The sequence below is a fragment of the Pieris rapae genome, chromosome 19 (genome assembly GCF_905147795.1).
Source record: "Pieris rapae chromosome 19, ilPieRapa1.1, whole genome shotgun sequence".
In the NCBI taxonomy this organism is placed as follows: Eukaryota; Metazoa; Arthropoda; class Insecta; order Lepidoptera; family Pieridae; genus Pieris; species Pieris rapae.
In genome coordinates this window covers 2,547,709-2,568,252 of record NC_059527.1, presented here as the reverse complement: position 1 = coordinate 2,568,252, position 20,544 = coordinate 2,547,709, and the positions used below count along the sequence as shown (strand labels likewise).

Sequence of the window (20,544 nt, the reverse complement as noted above, 5' to 3'; positions counted from 1 at the left end):
CTCCTCTCCAGAACTTGACAGTAATATTGCAAAAAATATTGGCTATGGTGCTTCGATAGTTGTACATCTCGCAAAGAGAATCGGAGAGAGCCAGGGTCATGAGCTTTACTTTGATAATTATTTTTCATCATACCATTTACTACAAATCCTATTAGGCACACCAAACGACTTATTAGGCACACCAAAAAAGCAACGACTTACTTTGCTTTACTTTCGGCGTCGTTTGGCTGACAGTTTGGTGCTACAAGATAAATTTTCTATCGCCAAAAGAGATCGACCATCTAGCAGTAGTTCAACGATGCAAATTATACCAAGAAGGCCAGGAGAGATTCGCCCTGCAGCTGAAATTACTGGTGACAGTGTTGGGCATTTCCCTACACATGACGATGGAACTGGGACTAGGTGTAAAATGGTGGGATGCAAAGGAAAATCCCGTGTCAAATGCATAAAGTGTAAAGTACATGTATGCCTAACTAAAGACAAGAATTGCTTCTTGGCCTTCCACACTAGATAAAAATATTTTTTTCCTAATTATTGTTCATGTGCCAATGACTGATTATGCCAAAAAAATAATAAATGTTTATTTTTCTTTTATAGAAAGAATTAAACTATTTTAATTCATTTATAATTTGTAATAAAAATGTTTCTAAATTAATATTATTTAATTTCAGAACAACTTCGCATACCTTATTCTTATTACTATGTAGGACGAGAGTCCACAATTGTGCACATTAAGAAAAAATTGATTTTCCCGTAAAGTTTAAGGCTAATATTTTTTTATTTATTTTTTTAATAGTGTCCTGATTATACTTTAGACACATGGAATTTACCAAATCCATCGGATGAAAAAAAATAATTCAGGTCTGAAAGGGTTAAGGTGTTTGTTTTACACTTTCATATAACTTACAGCACACAAATCATTCATAATTGTTGTAAAGTTAAACATTTAAACGCTCCCAAGTATGTGATATTTATTTAATGCATATTAACAGTTGTACTTAACGTATGTAAGTAGAATCTCAATGAACTACGAATTAAAAGAATAATAAACTTCATATTTTGATACAATATAAAGTGTGCCATAATTAATAGTTCAAATGTCTTCTTAGTTGTTTAGAAAACTGTTGTTTTCTTTAAAATGTATATTTTGATAGCCAGTACAGTGTTTAGAACGTACGAGATAATAATTGTAAGTAAATGTATTAAAATAAAGAAACGTTATTTTGTTTTTTTTTACGTACCATATTGTACTTTGTTATTAGTTTATCATTTCGATATAAGGGCTAAAAAGTGAAGAACTCCCTATCTTTTAGAATCTCTTGTTACATTGGGTAGATACAGACTCATTACCCAGAATTAAAACCTGCGCTGGATCAAACACACCGAATTCTAATAATAAGACTAGTGATAGAGAAGAGAACTCTACTTAACACTATAAAGGTAGCGACAGACATCGAATTTTCGCTCAATGTGAGCACGTTACAAGACAAATATTCAGCATGTCAGTAGATAGAGCCGAGCAGCTCGATTCCCTTTGAATGTTACATTACAAGTCAGTCGCCATCACCTCTACGTCCGCCATTTTGACTGCAACTGTGGATGGGATGGAGCACATGCGAATCGTAAATATGGGTGTTGTGAGCATGCTCACAACAAATATTCATGCGAATATTCACATCCACCGGAAATTCGAGGTCAGTCGCCACCTAATTAGGTTACCCTATTGTTTGTAGCTTAATTTTCCGTTCTGTGGCGACTCGTGAGTACTAACTGCCAATGCCAAGTGTCATGCTAACTCATTAGCGATTATCTGTGGGATTGAAATTTGAATAGTGATTGATGTAAGTGAAATTAATGACATAGAGAAAAATCAAGTGATAGTGCAAGATCCCTCCCGCCGCCTGAGTGATATGTTAAAAAATAGATCTTATTACGTACCTCTATATAAATTTATCAAAAATACAGTGGGAAAATTATAATAAACCAAATAAAACTACTCAAGACTTGGCCTAAAGGTCTAGATACCAGGCCATAAACTCCAAAAAAAAAAAAAAAAATAGTGATTGATGATTCATAAAATAATAACAAATAAAAATAATTAGGTGAGTAATAGCTATTAATTTTCTTTAATTTATTACATACACAACGTATTCCTATCTAGTTTTCTAATGCTCGTCCCTCATCTTCGTAGGTACCTGATTTTATCCTCAAATTTTACAATTCTTACTTGTAAAAATGTTTTCAACAAACCCAAACTATAGCAAATTAAAGACTCATCTACGACTCTCAATTAATCGTTTGAAGTTGTTGGAAAAGAAGAAAACGGAGTTAGCTCAGAAGGCACGTAAAGAAATAGCAGAGTATATTGCGTCAGGGAAACCAGAACGAGCTAAGATTCGCGTAGAACACATAATTCGGTAAGTTTTCTATACATGTTATATTATTAATAAAAAAATTATAATGTGCTTACAAGAAAAATATTGTTTGTTTTTTTAATATATTTATTTGCTTATTTTTATGAAATCCAGGGAAGATTATATGGTGGAGGCAATGGAAATAGTGGAAATGTATTGTGATCTAATCCTTGCAAGATTTGGTCTTATAACACAGATGAAAGACTTGGACGAAGGCTTAGCTGAGGCAATATCAAGCCTTATTTGGGTTGCACCAAGAATGCATACAGATGTGCAAGAGCTGAAAGTCATATCTGATTTATTGACTGCTAAATATGGCAAGGTATATGCAGAAGCCTGTCGTAGTGAGAGTGTGAATTCTATTAGTGAGAAACTGAGACACAAGTTGTCTGTTCAAAGCCCACCTAAGATACTTGTTGAAAAGTATCTTATAGAAATTGCAAAGAACTTTAATGTTGAGTATACTCCTGACGAGCAAGTTATGAGAGAAGAAGAAGGTTTGTATAAATTTTATTTTGCTCAACTAAACTAACAAACTTTTGACTGCCCTATTAATTTTTATAAGTAGGACAAATGGTTTTCAAATATATTAAAAAAAAACAGTTTTTTGGAACCTAAAACAAAAGTATGAATTTTTTATTATACCTTATCTTAATTGACTCATACTGTATGACTATACTGTTATGCAATAAAAATACTTGATAGAGTTATATTTGTGAAGAACTACTCAAAATAATCGTAAATCTTTTTAATTTCAGCTAGAGATGCAATGTTGATAGACATTAACGGACCCCCTAATCCACCAGGCTTTATTGGATATCCTCAGCCACCATCAATGCCACAGATGCCTAATCTCCCACCACCTACTGTAACACCTTTTAATTATCCATCTGTAAGTATTAATAATTGTGGAATAAGTTTATACAGTTACATAATGTAGTTTAACCTGATAAGCTTTACCTTATTTCACATTTTTGTTTTCAAATATGGTAAGTCTCATTAATTTTAATGCCATATTTTATAAAATCATATTAGTAAATATGTACATGTATCTTATGAACAACAATTTTAAAAATAAAATAAAACCAATGGATTAGAGTGTAAAAGAGAGAATAACTGGACGGAACACTGCTATTCATTTTAATCCTTTTTAATAAATAAGGAAGAAGTGATTTATAAATGTTGTTTATAAAAAAATGTAGTTTTTTATAAAGTATTAAAATTAATGTTAGGCTTTAGTGAATTGTAGACTTCAGAATGATTAGCCATGTAAGGCATTTAGGACACACCTTATGTTAAAAGATCCTTTAAAAGTATAGATAAATTGTCCTGGCCAAAAGATATAACATAACTTTTGATACATTTATCTTCAATACTGATTAGGAAAAATGATGTTAAATATTTCACAATAATTATAATTGTAGATGCCATCTGGTGGAAAGGTTGGTGGTTTTGTTGCAACTCCGCCTAATTATGGTGGACCCAGCAAGCCAATGACATACAAAGTCCCCCCCGGTGTTGACTCCAAGACTTTCGACAACTCCTTCATTCAGGTATGATGTTAGAGATAAATATTCTAGTTTTTTTTTCCTAATTAGCTTAGTTTTTATCATGAAACTTATTTTTTTGCTTAATCATACAAAATATTATCTTAGTAGTATTTTGTATTTTTAATGATTAGTTGCTTATTAAACTAGGCTACAAATTATAGTTACTTGAGAATCACTTTAATTCATTGCTTGTTTTTATTTATTAACATGCCTTACACAGAGCAATGCCTTTTAGCAATCAATTACTCTCACCGCTAATAACTATTTCTACATGCATTACTTTTAACTATTAAAAATACCAGATATTTTATGTACAGTTAAATCTGATTATATTAATTTAAGACTACGTCTGTCATAAAAGTATTATGATTTCTATAATTATATTAGTATTTTAATTGACACATAATAATTTCTAGTAAATTCTAAACGATTAACTTAACAAAAATGTATCGGCTTTAAGTTCTTTTGAAGACACATTTATGACTTGTGAGTTGTAGATATCACTGTATATTTCCTTTCAGGAGGAAATGAGCAATCTTCCACCAGCTTATGACAGCATAGATCACTCCTTGGTAATACATTTTAATACACAACACAATATTATTTAGATTATAATGCAGTTTTAATTTTAGTGCTTGTTTTATTGTTTGATTTAGGCAATGTATTGCTGTTTTTTAGAATCATTGTTTTAGATAAACTAATAGAATAATAGACTTACTAAAATCCATGTTGCTTGCTATGCAGTATTTAAATAGTAACTGATTTTAGATTAATATTTTCAACTAGTTTTTCTTTACTTCAAACAATTAATTAAATGTTTGCACCTGACAAAACAATTACAATTTACATAAAACTAATATTGGATTTTCATTAAGGCTATTGCGAAACATTACAATATAATGTATAAACATTGACAGTTGATAGCTTGCTGATTCATGAAATAGAGCCACAAGTGCCCAATTATATGGCGACACTGCGCTAGATTCACTGTATGGCTGATTAGTTTAATAATTCGATTTTTTGTGCGATGTATACTACAATAACACGTTTTCGTGTATTATGTATAAACACAAAAACCTACTTTTTCTTACTAATGATACATTTTTTCCAGCCTCCAAACGTGCCAAGTTCAAGTAATCCTCCACAGCCCCAACCAAGGACCAAACCGCCAACAAACTATTTCCCCGAACTTCCGGAACTACCCTCAGTTCCGTCAGATCTTATTCTACCCTCGGTTCCTCACAGTTCTAACTCCAATGCTTCAAATGAGCCTAATGCACCGGATGAGATTGATTTCGAAGATCTGAACAGACGTTTTGAAGAATTGAAAAAGAAAAAGTAAAATGATTAGCTTTTTCATTGATATCTGCAAAGCATATTTTTTTTATTCGTTTATACATTTTAATTTGTCACAAAACTCATTTATCAATGGCTTATTTCAACCAAAACTAACTGTATCTTTGGTTTATATACAATGGATAACATATATGATTACTGTAAATATGTTATATTTTATTTACTTATAGGTTAAGAATATATTGAACTGAATTGTGATAAATAAAAAACGATATGTATAAAATTCATTTATGAAATAAATCATTATTCAATATTGCTTTTTTACATTTCAAATGTATGCTTTTAATATATTAATATGTTAAAAATATAAGACTTATTCCACCATTATACAGTATGATTTTATATCAACCCTAGGCAAGGCAACTAAACTTTAATTTAAAGATTTTTAAGGTTGCTGCCGGTTTCTATAACCAATTTTAAGAGTATTTGACTACTATTCAGTTTTACATAAACATATATACAGTTAAAATAAAAAATTAAATTCGGTTTAAAGCAAGACTCATTCTATGAATTAAACATAAATACTAATACACAGGAAGCTTCAGTAGTAAAAAATCTTAAAGTTCAACAGATTATATGCATATGAAATAAGGTTTTTTATGTTGTTTTTGCAGGTTTAAACTAAAAGTGTAGAGAATAGTTTGCATGTTTATTATATTTTTCACAATTGACTAAATTGATAAATAAATTGCCATCACGCAAAATATATTACCCGATTATCTGTATGAAGTGAAAAAGCACAATAATTAATGGCATAAGCTATCTACCCTATAACTCAAATATCTTAGGAATTACCCAAGAAGTTTTTGGATGCCCATAATCCTTTAATTCTCACAATTTTTTTTAAAACATGTATGAAAATTATCTAAGTCAAATTTTATATAACCTTAGGGTTGCCATAACCAATATTTTTGTACAAAAAGCACCAAAATAATGTCATTACAATAATAATTGGAAGTAATGGTGAAACAGTCTTGCTTAAACTATGTTGCTAGCTATAGTCACGGTTACAATTCAAGAATAATGCTACTGTTAATTTGGATAACACTTAAACCAATTTTTGCGATTGTTGATTCAAAAATTTAAAAAAAACAAGGTCATTAATAAATTAAATATATTTTTATAACATTCTTAGCATTTGTTGTGAGCAAATATTGATTTTATTGTTAGGATCTGCCGTACTATCAGTTTTCATTCTGTTGTGTAGAGTCAAGTTTGAGACAATCTTAGATTGAATCATCACTTTGTTTGGAGTTTCAGCCAAAAGTGTTCCCAGGGCAACAATACCTCTGAAAAAATTAAAGGTATTTTACCTTCTTTTCCAGTGCAGTGTAAACTTAATTTGACAGAAAGAGACAAACAATGGTTTGCTTTAATACTAAATAAACTATTCAAGAAGTAAGAATATCCTATGCCCTTATAATTTTGTTAAAAGCTTCCACTTTTTTATAAGTTTTTGTATTTAAATTACAATTTAAAATAATCAAAAATTATATTAATGATTAGAAATATGAGGTTTTATGTTATATATAATAGTTATTACAAAAAGCTTAATAAACTATTAGACCAGGGTAGAAGCCTTTAAAAATAATAAAAAGTGAAAAAAATAGTACGATGAAAAGATCACCCGTAAATAATTTTCCTTTCATTTTTATAATATTCGTCTCCTTTTCCAATGATTTTCAACCTACTATTATTGTTTTGGTTTCAAAAATTATCGACCCTTTTCTACATATTATATAGAAACACTGTAACTTTAATATTTTTATGCAACTAATTTAAACAAACTGACAAGTCCAAGAAGGAGAATAATAATTATCTGATTGGACATGTCGACCAATCACGAGCAAGTAAGTCAATATTTGTCATCAAAGTCAACATACCTGAAATAAGCCTCCTTATCAGAAATTCTATTAAGCAGATGTATTATACAGTCCACCAGTTCTACAGTATCCGTTTGTTGGCCAAGTGCCACAGATAGGTTAAGAAGTAAAGATGCGGCCGCGATCTGTAATAATGCGTATTGTTAATTCTCCATACAAGATTTAATTAGGCTGAAAAATTGACAGAAGCAGCTATAACAAAACTATATCCGTCTCCCTTCCTCGCCGGCGCTCGGGCGCCGCTGTTGAGGGAGACAGATAATCGAACGCACATGCAATTTGCTTGCGCTAAGGGATTCGAGTTTATAGTCAACTAAGTATGCTTTTTTATTTTCAGCCTTAGTGTGAAAAATAATTTATTTGCTTATCAGTATTCCTACAACTACTTATTAAACAGTTACATTATATACAAAAGACAAAAACGGAATACACATTTTAAGATAACCATAAACGAAATTAACAGTTATTACCTAATTAAATAAAAATATAATATATTTAATTTGTGTTATAATTTCAGGGTATACAATACATGACTGAGTTACGTAAACAGATATTATTAATATTTAGGTAACACTTCTAATTGTCACATTACACAATTCTTTATGCATTTATATTAAGTGATTCTAAACGTTAGTTCCATCTAAGTATGTGTGAAAAATTTCGGTGACATAATGTGCAACATTTCGTAATCCTGTTTATTTCAATCGATATAAAATTATTGAAGCAGCTGTTACAAAAGTATATCCGTCTCGCTTCCTCACCTGGGCACCGCTACTCAATTGAGGGAGACAGATGATCGAATGCACGACGCTCTCTCTGGCTGCGAGCACCAACATTTCGCCAGGAAGATCACTGAATGCGTTCACTAGTACACGCAAGGCCAACATTTGGTTCGCCGCTAAATTATCTGAAATATTATAGGATCATCAGTATATGGCAAATTTTACGGTAGCCTACGAAGGAATATAGGAATATACGAAGGTTGTTTTCGAGAATTTTGTTGACAAACATACACTTACGGAATTTAGACCACGTGCTTGGAAGCTTTAATATAGTAAAATTAGCCCCTTTATAATAAAAGTAATGTTCCAGAACTTTTAACCAAATCAACACAATTAAAATTGTAATAATTTAATGTTTCAAGAAAATAGAAATCTAACATATTTTGACGGTTCTTTTGTAAAACATTTTATGATATATTTTTTGTATTTCCTGTGTTTAAAAAAAAACTAATAACTTCGATTTTAAATCTTAAGTTCCAAATTATTTGTTTATTTACTTACCCGGAGATAACAATGACAAAAGGTATTTAACAAATGTCGGTCCATACATCGTATCAAACATGATTCCGTTTATATCTTTGTTTCTGACAGCTAGTCTGGTCACATCCAATACGGGGAATAGAATTTCTGAAAAAAAAAAAAATTTTTTTCTAGAAAGTCTTTTTAAGTCTGGGCCTCAGATAACTTCTATATATATAGATATATGATATATGGTTTTTTTATAAATTAATAAAATAATATTAATAAAATCTTTTTTAATACAGTTGCTCAAAAAGTGGCATATTGCAGGGAGGTATAGCGTTCGGAAAGTGGGCTATTACACACTCGTGCTTTTTCTTTGCCATTCCCGCACTCGTGCGTTTTCTTTGCCAACTGTCAAAACAATGTGTATTAAAAAGAAAAAACCAACCACGAAGGTTTTATTAAAAATATTCATAGAAGTTTTTATGATAGATGATTTCTACATATTTTAATAATTGGATTCAATAAGTTCGGTTAGGTTTCTTTTCATTTCATATCAAATAAAAAGAATTTTATAATATATGCAAATACGTATTTTTAACGGTTTTTTACGGTTTTCTTTCAATAAAATTAGTCTACTGAAGAATTGGCTGTATGGGCCAAGTTCCCTTTGCCTACCCAGAATGGGTGAAGAAAAGAAAAAACAAGCTTTGCTCATATTCTTTGCGGTTGGCGCCATTTTCCAAAGATGTTCTTTCGAGTTGAGTTATTTGTTGCACAAAATGAGTAATTTCGACGATATTTTATTTGAATAAATACCATCCGAACGCAGTATAATTGCATAAAATGCTTCGGAGAAAAATTTACCGGAAACATATAAGTCTTTACATATCTACGTGCAACGAATTTATTCCGTAGAGAGAATAGAAAAAAAGCAAATAGTTTAATTAAATTGCTTAATTTTTTCGCAACTGTATTAAAAATAGTCGTTCAGTACACGTGCGGAACCGTCATTGCAACTCGTCCCGACTGTCAACCCTCACCTTCGGCTGCGCCTCGGCTCGGGTAGACATTCGTCGGAACTCGTTGCAATGACAGGCTTTCCGCACTTGTAATGAAATATACTATTTCATGATCATGTGTCAAAGTCAATATATCACCTATGCCTAACACACATTGTCGACTTAGGCAAGCAGGTTTCCTCACGATATAAAATTATAAAGATGCATGGTAGTGTGAACATATACTAATTGAGACGGCTAATGGGGACGTGTATCTCGCTCGTATATATACATATTAATATGTAGTTTCTCATGTAAATATTTTTTTTAATGAAAAATAAGTAAGTAAGTTCTTTAAACATGATTATCCTTCACTTTCGTATTACACACATAGAAATAAATACCATTGGTGCACAGAAATATCAAACCTACGACCTCAAGACTGCTCAATTATAAAAGAAAACATGTATACCTTTTGGCCACTCCAGCATTTTCTTTAACGTAGCTATAGTTTCAGGATTGTATGTACAATTCTAAAAAAAAAAATAACTGTTATCATCTTAAAAACTGTTATTTTTATTATGACAAATTTTTAAAATTATTATTATTCCAATATTGGTATTCCATTACAACTAGAATTTCTCACAATCATAAATATGTGTGAATATGTGTATTTAATATATTGTTCTATAATAAATCGGATTTAAATATTTTTCTGTCTTATTGATTTCTCGCTTCCTCCCAAAGTAGCGAAGCCCCTCAGATACCTGATATCTTTGAATTTGAAGTTTGAATTAGCCGTTTAACTGGCGGCCTGAAACATATTCAGTCGTTTAATAAATTGGCTGGCTAATGCTTGTCCATTCGTACGATATAGTTATTACTTGGCAGAACTTAAAAAGATATGACATACAAAACATTTCTTTAAATTGTTTGAGTCAAATTTACATTATTTTTGTTACCAGAAGTTTCAAAAAAGCGACGAGTCCAATGGCTCTTCCATTTTCAAACACAATTTTCAAACACCATCAAAGTTGTGGTTTGCCGACGCCATATTGACAGTTAGAAGTTTCGTTTCGAGTTTAGGAGTGGCAGAAAGTAGAATTAAATGTAAATTAGCAGCCAACAGGATAGGCAAGTAATTAAACGTCATCGATCCAAATCACTCACTTCTTTAAGGCCGCTAGTTAAACGACACCGTTTAGTTAAAAGGCCAGGCTGTTAATTGAACGGCTAATTACGCTAGCTGCGACACATATACTCCTGACAGTTAATACATACAAATACACACATTTAAGTCCGCTGTCAAGCTGAATATAAGTCACTTTATGCCTTACCACTTCTCCTAACTTGACAACGTCTTCTAGTTGAGCTTCAGAGAATGTGCTGAGACTATCCCCGACCTTACTATTGAATTCCTTTAATTTATCATGAATCGCTTTTAAATTGCCTTGGTCAAATCTGTAAAGAGATAATATAATAATCAAAAAATCATACATAATATATCATAATAATGCTTATAAAATTAAAATAAATGCGTTTAAACCCACTTTTTTGACATTTAAATTATATTTTTAACTGTAATGGTGGTTAAGTTGAAATTCACTAATTTGATTTTCTTGTTTGGTGATTACGTCAGCAGTAATTATTTACTGTTATTTTTCAGAGCTTTCCTTACTTTTGCAGACAAGAGAGGGGGGGGGGGGATAAATTGCAGTAAATCTGCTCTGAATGTAATACTTCAACTGCCCCATAGGCGTTATGAATATATATTTATATATATATATATATACAATTTGCTAAATTATTATACCTAAATATAACTTTAGTAAAGAAATTATTAAGAATTAATTAATTTAATTTACAAAAAAACATCCTTATCATTTAGATGATCTCTTCCAGACTTTCTTTTTCAAAATGTTTTTATTTTTAATTACCTGATATAAGAATCGTGTGGTATCAAGGGTTTGTCTGTCGACGTTATGGATGCACTGGCCGTCGTATATGCCCCGGAACCGGTGAAGGGGTCCGATGATGACGGTGGTGGAAGACCAGGCACCGTGGATCCTGGGACGTACCGGGACTCCCCCGTGAAAGGGTCTGCATAGCTAAAAAGGGATTTTTAGTTTTATTTTTCCATACTTTAATATTTCTCCAGTTATAGAAGTTGAAAGGCTTTAGCTTCTTCTACCCCACAAAAAGTAATCATGAAACAATTATTTGAATGGATTAGGGCCTACGGATCCCCAAAGTGTAGTCATCGGTTGAGTATACTAATTTTTTAAAAGTAGGTCATATCGCCCAGGAAAATCCCCACTTGGAGTTTATTGGAGGGAAATTCAGTCGAAGTGAATAGGGTATTAAAGGCCCAAAAAAAATGTATTAGAGCAATTTGTGGAGCAAATTGCATTGATAGTTGTGTGCCTCTATTTAAGAGACTCAAAGTGTTATCTCTTCCATGTATTTATATATTAGAAATGTCCCTGTTCGTACACAGAAATATACATATTTTTAAATCGAATGTAGTAAGTAGTAGACATGGGGAGAAATTGGCTGTGCCAAAAATAAATTTAGAATTATTTCGGAAAAACGCCTTCTGTATGGCAATTAAAATTTACAATAGATTACCGAAATAACTTAAAGATCTTCCGACAAGAATCTTTAAAAAGCGACTTAGTGCATTACTTTTAGAAAAAACGTACTACTCAATAAACGATTATTTGTGTGAGACATGGTAATTTATATAAATTTAATTATGTATGATAATTGACTTAATTGATATGAATCTGACTAATAATGTAAAATCTAAACTAAGATAAATTTGCGCGCCACTGTGTGTGGCAGAATATGCGAACGACTGACAATTGTACCACCTTGACATTTTATACCATATTCGTGCAATGAATAAATTATTATTATTATTATTATTTCTCAATTTGCTTGTTCGAGTTAACCCAACAAGGTGATACAGAAGTTTTTTTTTTAATATAATCAACTTACCCATTATTACTGGGAGCCGGTAAGGAGTCCAATTTGGCATTTGATATTATAAAATTTGCTACTTGCTCTAAGTACACTTGCGGAAGATCATTTCTGGAAATATGAATCTATAATTAACTTACTTACTAAGGTATCATATGTTATGAACCCATAACAAATCAATGTGTATGTCGCAGCCAACTAGCTTAATTAGCCTTTCAATCAACAGACTAGCCTCTCAACTAAATAGCGCCTTTTAAACGGCCTGAAAGATATTTCAGCCAAATAACTAGGATCAAGGTCGCTTCATTACTTGCTTTTAATTTAATTTTAGTTGCAAAGTGACAGCAACACTCTCAAACTCAAAACGAGACTCTTTAAACTGTCAATATTGCATCGGCAAACCACAAATTTGGTGGTGTGGGGCAAGTAGTACGTACTTATTGCAATTTATTCCCTCTTCCCCCTTAGCATAGTTAATTATTAAGTAAAAAAAGGCAATGCTCTCAAAAATAAAAGTACATAATGGTGGGTAATATGTGAAAAAAAGTTAATAATTGCTGCACCAAATAAGAAAATCAAAGAAACCCCCCCTCTATACGTACGTACGTATCTCTTATACGTACGTAATACTTTAACGGCCCTCAGCATATCTATCGAACGAGGTCCGAGCTTTACAAAACTTTCAATATTTCTTATTTAGAATCCACCCATGTAAACATCAACACTAGAAATAACATAATCACAAAACCTGTGTATATACTAAAAATTTACAACATCAGGCATCAAACGTGGATCAATGTAACTGACCTATCTTTTTTTAAATTCAGATAGTTTTTTTTTTTTTTTTATAGAACCGGGGGCAAACGGGCAGGAGGCTCACCTGATGTTAAGTGATACCGCCGCCCATGGACACTCTCAATGCCAGAGGGCTCGCGAGTGCGTTGCCGACCTTTTAAGAATTTGTACGCTCTTTTCTTGAAGGACCCTAAGTCGTCGTATAGAAACTCACTTGTGTATGAAACTTTGTGCGGCGACCCAAGGATCTTCAGTCTTGTTAAAAGGCAACTTCAGTGCAGGTGCACCATCTTTAATATCCACGCTGAATACAAAGTCATATTCCTGAAAAAAGATATATTGACATAAATAAAACATTTTGATCTTTAATCCAGTGGAAAGCCATGTTTTTTGTGGAATTTGTAAAATATGAGCCTAAAAACAGTTAAACATTATTTTTATTAACCCACCGGGAGTCGATTCTACAGCTCCCCAGTTCGAAAAAGAAAATGCTTTGTGAAACGGACTGTGAAAGATTTTACCCCATCAAGGAGATTTTGTTGAAATTTAAAATTCAATATACACAACATATACACACTAAATGTTGTTGTAGCTTAGTTTCGGTTTCAAGTATGTTTTGCACCAAAGTATTGAACAGAATTACTTAGCTCTAGGAGCTAGAAAGGACACTATAAAATTAGTACTACCTTTCCTTGGTACATAGTTTTCCCCTCGCTGGCCGGCTTAGCTCCCATGACATCTCCAATCTCATTCCAAGTGTTCTCTGCAGCACTCCAAGAGTAGCATTTCACATTGGTTCCTCGTCTCACCAATTTTGTCTGTCCGTCTGATTTACCAGGATCCAAGAGAGCTTCAGGGCCTGGTAATCTGAAAATATTTTTAACTAAATTTTTTACCTAATTCAGCTAAGAAATGTTAAATATAAGTAGGCAGAGACAATTCTATACATTATTTGCATTCAATACTATTATTTACACAATCTCATTTTATCAGTTGTTTTTGATGTAAGACCATTTTGCATACTTTCCTGATTATGTTTCTTAGCTGTAGAGTATTTATTTTTTATTTACAATGAATCTTACAGAAGAAATAAACTTACTCAGAGAGTTTAAATCCCCCAAAGTCCTGTTGTGAGGAAAGAAGCATTTTCTCCACTTCTTCATCAAACAGTTTTAGTGTAGCTTCATCAGCAAACCGTGAAGGGTCTTTTGTGAACACCCTTACGAGACCATCACTTGAACCTGAATTATTGGTAAGATTTAATAATTACAAAGAATTCTGCTTTAAAAGGTAAATATATAATTATCAATAAGAAATACTTATAAATATTATATAAATTTAATTAAAGATTTTTTCCCTTGCAAAAAATGCAAATTGTATCAATAAATAAATTTTCATTTCTGGAGCCCTCAGACAAAACAAACCTTTAAATTAAATACCATGCAAAGGCTACGATTGTCTAAACTTACCAGTAACAATATCACCATTTTCCAAGCAAACAACACTCCATACAGATTGAACAGGCAGTCTTAATTCTCTAATACAATCACCTCGGGCCCATATTCGAACACTGCCATCCTCACCACAACTAGCAAAACTATGTTCCACACCTGGATTTATACTAATGCTGAAAACAGTAACATTTCATCATAAAAAATATGTTTTTTAGACATTTAGTTAAAATTTTAACAAACCTAGGTATAGCGCATTTTAGTGTGCTATATCTAGGTTTCTTCAGACAGTCATATAGATATTTTAATAATGCTATTAAATAAAGCAACCACCAGTAATAGTCTGTTGTGTATGTGTTGTATACTTAACATGGTATTTGCTGTAGATTTTTTTTTAAACCATAGTACTTACTAGAGAGTTTGTTTTTTATAAAATGAAAGCATTGCTTTTATTAGAAAATACAAATTATTAAATTATCTTTGGTATTTATTATCTAAAATTATAATTATTTTACACATAACTTGACATTTTTAATATGATAAAGTTTTTTACCTGTATATGTAGTTAGTATGGCCATAATAAGTGTTAAGACATTCACCCTTATTAGTCCATAATTTTATTGAAGCATCATTTGCACAGCTGAGAAAAGTCTCATTACTGGACACTGCCAAACTACGAACACAGTCAGTGTGACCTGCAAAATCACATAACTTCCTATAAAGGATAAACACAATATTAAGAAATAACTAATAAACTAACATAATGTATAAAATTATTATTAGAGTTTCATATTAAATGACATGGAATTTACACTGTATTTTGGCAAAGATATTAGTCAGAATAAGTATTATTTATTTATATTTGAAGTTTGTAATATATGTATACCTGTTAATGTGCCTAATAAGCCACCATCCTTCCTCCATAACTTTATACTTTTATCAGCTGAAGCTGTAGCATATGTGCCATTAACTAGTTCCACAAGTGACCACACTGCTGCTTGATGACCCTTCAACACAATGGGAGCCATTTGAGGAGAATTTATGTTCCATATTCTTCCAGTACTATCCCAACTAGAACTGTCATATGAAAGTTTTACAATAATAGCAAAAAAAGTCAAATATACCTCAAAACAAATAATTTTAACACAAACTAAATACCTCAATAGAATTCCTGAATCTCTACCAGGTGTGACACTGCAAACAGCATTATCATGGCCCTTTAAATTAATCTGAACTGCTCCATCTAATAGATTGTAACCTAGAATCGTGTTATCATTGCTTCCAGTTATTACCAATCCTTCAGGAAACGCTTCACACGGTGGAAGCCAACAAACACAGGAAACAAAGTTTTTGTGCCCCTTGTAGGTAACTACATTGGTATAGTTTTTTACGCTGTAAAAGTATATTTTCCATAAGTTGTATAAAAATAAGCAGCCGTATCATAAACAAAACCAGTCTTACCCTTCTGGATGCCACAGCTTAGCTGTTCTATCCCGTGAAGCCGATAATATGCAATAATCCTTAGTTGCGGAAACACAACGTACGTCCATGGAGTGCCCGGAAAGGACTGTGCTTAGTTTATAATCTGGAACTGCCATTATATCTTTTTGTTCTTACAACAAAATTTATCCTACAAATTAGTTTTAATTTTTACGCCGAAACAGCAATATCATCCGGGCAAAAATTAAAACAAACTTTGTCTTTGAAGTATAAGGAGTTGTAGAACAGTGTATTATCAAAGTCAAAATATATTTTTGGGACAGACCTTTCTTTTGTTTAGATTGTTTGGGCGACACAGACTTATAATAGCTAAACTAGCTCATACTTGTAGCGTATCGTAGATACGCACTAAAAATGTACATACTGTTTGGTGTAGTATTTTCTATACGATATTGATATGTGTCAATATAAATACAGGACACTAAGAAAAGAAGAAAACAGACGTCACTCAGAATAGACTTTTAAGACGAGTGAGCATGTATTTTTTCCTTTGAGCGTTTCTATTAGAATATAAATTAATTACCGTTGTTTGTGAAGAAATATATCAATTTAACAAAGATAAAATGGGTTGTGATTTATAAATATAGAACATCCCATAAATGGTGACCCCGACGTGATCATAAATGGTGACCCCGACGTGATTTGAACACGCAACCTTCTGATATAACATGATAGAACACCCATATACTCTTCATGCAAAATTTATTTATTTTAATTTGAAAATTGTGATATAATTGCTTGAAGTTAACATAAATTCAGGGTTCAGGTTATTTATTTTTATCCAATATTTTTATCCAATTTGGATGATTTCAGATTTGCAAGTCCGAGATAGATTTCGGGAACAATAAATAAATAAATCAAAAATCAATCAAAATTCCAATAAAGTAAACAGTTAGCTAGGTGATTTTGAGATATTGGATAACAAGCAGCGAATTTAATTGTTATCACTTTAATTATATAAGAAATACAAAATATATTTTGTTTTTTTTTATATTTTTACCGTTCCCCGCTTATTTATTTTATTTCGTTACCAAACAAGATCGTTGCATAAGATAAACGAGCTGATATTTTAAAAGTAATTATGTTTATATTAATTTATCTACGTTAAATGTTGATTAAAGTATCACTGAACATGTCTAGTCTTTTACGTTATTTCTATATTAATATGAAGCTATTTTAGGGTTGTATGTATACTCTATGGCACAAACCAAAAGGCGCGTTATTTAAATTTACGGTGGTCTTTCTAGTATATATCTACGGTCACTGAGTAAGTTCAACTTTTCCTATAAAGTATCAATTAAATTAACTGTGTTAATAAAATAGAATATATTAACAAACTATCCATAAATATATCCAAAGGTAGTCTAACTTTGTTAAATTTTTATTTGGTAAAGTTACTACAACATACAATGTTAAAATAGGTTATTTCTGTATTTATTTTATTCATACTTTATTAATACTGATATATAAACTAACTTCAATGTTTAAATCTTTGTTATTGAGTGGTAGGCATTACATACGAAGATATACCTACAATACAAGCCCACAGGAGTAACGAAGTACGAGAGTTCACATACCGGCTACCGCCTATCGGCTGCGTAATACGTTATACGTCATGTTTTTATGTAGTGTAAAAGATGGCGTCGACGGTGTGTGTTTCTAGGTGCCGACTCTTATCAAAATTAGAAATAAATCGTGGTTTGTGTTTATCACCAATATTTAGGGATTTGTTGAATAATAAAGTAAGTGTTTCATGCTTTTTGTGTAGTAAATTAGTTCATTTTCATACAGGTATTTCATTTTTGAAACGTTTATTAGTTGGACGTGAACTACAATAATTTATTTTTAACTGATGTTAGATATCATGTTAAAGTAAATTTGTATAGTCGTAGTCGACAAAAGTAAAAAAAAGAAAAATAATTTTAAAGCGAATTTCTCTGGTTTGGTATTTGGACTCAGAAAAAAGTTTTTATAATGTGTTTATTCATAGGAAGATTCTTAACTATAATCAGCTGAGTCAAAATATCTACGATTATATTTATTATTTCCATTAAAATGCATTTAACACATATTTATTTATTTTAAAAATAAAGGTTATTTATATAATTTATATTAATATGTGTTTCTTTATATAATATACTTACTATGTTTATGCTTTAGTAAATTAAATATAAAACATTAATTTCATTGACGTAAGCTATCAATCATGTGTTAAGTCTAAATTTAAATATTATACATATTTTTGATTAAACTGAGTAGAAAATTAACTAGAGTATTAAAGTAACTAATCCTATAAGAAGTAGTCTTATTAGAGAAAACAAGTATTCCATGGAAAAGTGTAGAGTTGGTAATGTTTAAATTTAAAGTATATATAATGAAAAAAAATCATCTATTAAATAAAATTGAAGGCGAAAATCTGGTAACATCCTAAAAACTTATATTTACAGTTTTTATGGAAATGTATTAAACATTATTTTTCACTAATAATATTCCAGTACAAAATTTTTATAAGCTATTGTGTTAATCAATATAAATTCTCTATACTGAGTAATTCTGGAAAGTACCATGTTTGTATTTTTGAATATCTGGTTTAAGGATTCAGTGTCAGGAGTAATATAAGAAACTGATTCACCACCACCAGCAACTAAGCTTCAAAATGTTTGTTAGAAATTAGTTTTGCTATATGCAAAGCTACTTATTTTTCATATAAAACATACAAAAAGTTGCATAATTTTAATCCAGTTACTATGAATAGCGGAACAACATGCTATGATAGCAACATTTAATTTTGAGTTTAATCTAGAAGAGTTAGCGGTCAGTGCCTTCAATGGAAATTTATGACGCGTTAAGTATACCTAATTGAAAAATGATATATGATGCCTCTATCAATTTGAGTTTTATTAAAATGTGTCTCTGAGTCAATGTTGAACTCATGCCAATACTAATTTACAAGTTGAAGTCTGATCATGAATCACTCTATTGATACAGTTAACATGTCGCATAAATGATAAAAAATTTGCTCGCCTTTCGGTAAATATACAGAAAAGTTTTATAGTAAAAAAGTGTTTCTAGGCCAGAAAGAGTTCTCTATGTAAGGCCCTCTATTGCTGTCACAAATTCCTGACTTCATTGTTGAAAGAAAAAAAAACTATATTCAAGCTCACGACTAATTAGAAAGATTAAAGTAAAATATAGCGTTGGTTAATTTTTAGCTTACGTAATGCTTATAATATAGCGCACGCCGTAATTCGTTTAAAGTTTTTCATACAAACAAGGGAGAAACCTAAATAGCTAAAATTCTTGCTTTTAAAGGAATCGTGGTGTTGGAGATGGCGGCCCACTCGACGCACTTTCTTTACAAGCGTTTGCGTTCATGGATCAAAGTCATCACCCACAAAGATTGAAGAAAAACTGGACGGTAAGGATTAATTATAAACACATTGATTTATTTATATTTCAATTTATTATTTTGAATTAAGTTATAAGGCTATAACCTTCACCGAAATCGACTTACAGTTTGAAATATATTAATGTAAATTTTATACCTATAACATACAATTATTTTATTAATTACACAAAGCGAGTAAATTACTTTAGGAATAACAATTTATATACCGTACATCTACTTCATTTACAAGCAATAAATAGTAATCTTAGAAAGCAGATCACAACTTCATTTCGATATAATAAAGCGAATGCTTATACTGTAATTATAGTGCTAACTGCTAATAAGCTTACTTATAAGACTTATTACTGTTTAAGCTGTCGTAGCAATTTTCTAATACCTCAAATTCCTCAAATACCATTTCTCCAAATTTTCCAGTAGTAACCATCTTATTCTGCTCTAAATGGTCATTAACGTAATAAAACTTTTTTTCAAAACTGTGGTCGCTTATAATTTTGTCTTGCAGCTCTTTTTTTGAGTTTTCAATTAAAGATTTTGTTTCTATATTTTGTTCTTTTCTTTCACGAATACTACACCAATTTTCAGTTATAGTACCTATGTCTTTATTTTCTGTCTTCTCCATGTCACTTATTCTTTTCTCTTGTTTAAATGTTATAGGCGTCTTTATTTGTCCTTTATTGTAACTTTCTAAACGACAAATCCTATTTTTCACAGAATTATCTTCATCTTGTGAAAGTGGAGGATCGCCGATTAACTTTGGTTTTCTAAATCGAAATCTTAAGTTTTTACTTTCTTCGGTGCCGGTTAGTTCTAATCGGCTACTACAGCTATTAGATTTAACCAGTTTGAATTTAAAACCTGGAAAAGTGTCTGTGGGTGTCGGCTGTTCTTGACTTATCTCATTTTTAATATCTGCCGCCTGTGATATCGGTTTTTCTGGAACTTGCTTGTGTTTATCTGCT

The 20,544-nt window shown here is 31.2% G+C and overlaps 3 protein-coding genes across 4 annotated transcripts in view; 2 read left to right on the top strand and 1 right to left on the bottom strand.

The window, feature by feature from the left end:
• Window positions 1-2,050: 2,050 nt before the first annotated feature.
• LOC110999084 (IST1 homolog) lies at window positions 2,051-5,543 on the top strand. 2 transcript variants are annotated; one of them, XM_022267982.2, is made up of 7 exons: window positions 2,051-2,102; window positions 2,192-2,417; window positions 2,529-2,911; window positions 3,173-3,306; window positions 3,839-3,967; window positions 4,486-4,536; window positions 5,076-5,543. In XM_022267982.2, the coding sequence occupies exons 2-7, from the start codon at window positions 2,236-2,238 to the stop codon at window positions 5,304-5,306; spliced, it is 1,110 nt and encodes a 369-aa protein (XP_022123674.1). In that variant the 5' UTR covers window positions 2,051-2,102; window positions 2,192-2,235; the 3' UTR covers window positions 5,307-5,543. The 2 variants fall into 2 exon arrangements, with proteins under 2 accessions (XP_022123674.1, XP_045488373.1); XM_045632417.1 differs by lacking the exon at window positions 2,051-2,102 and having other exon boundaries at window positions 2,132-2,417.
• Window positions 5,544-5,940: 397 nt separating this feature from the next.
• On the bottom strand, window positions 5,941-16,421 carry LOC110999083 (phospholipase A-2-activating protein). Its single transcript, XM_045632416.1, has 16 exons — window positions 16,138-16,421; window positions 15,835-16,068; window positions 15,563-15,753; window positions 15,230-15,371; window positions 14,695-14,852; window positions 14,325-14,466; window positions 13,912-14,092; window positions 13,440-13,549; window positions 12,449-12,541; window positions 11,386-11,556; window positions 10,786-10,909; window positions 9,921-9,981; window positions 8,487-8,612; window positions 7,965-8,110; window positions 7,204-7,328; window positions 5,941-6,609 (listed from the first exon to the last, which is right to left on the bottom strand). The coding sequence occupies exons 1-16, from the start codon at window positions 16,272-16,274 to the stop codon at window positions 6,441-6,443; spliced, it is 2,310 nt and encodes a 769-aa protein (XP_045488372.1). The 5' UTR covers window positions 16,275-16,421; the 3' UTR covers window positions 5,941-6,440.
• Window positions 16,422-17,764: 1,343 nt separating this feature from the next.
• The window catches only part of LOC110997730 (calcium uniporter protein, mitochondrial), a 110,420-nt gene continuing 107,640 nt past the window's right edge, over window positions 17,765-20,544 (top strand). The window contains exons 1-2 of the mRNA XM_045632391.1: window positions 17,765-17,918; window positions 19,489-19,594. Coding sequence (XP_045488347.1) covers window positions 17,814-17,918; window positions 19,489-19,594 — 211 coding nt within the window. The 5' untranslated portion in view covers window positions 17,765-17,813. The remainder of the gene's footprint in view (window positions 17,919-19,488; window positions 19,595-20,544) is intronic.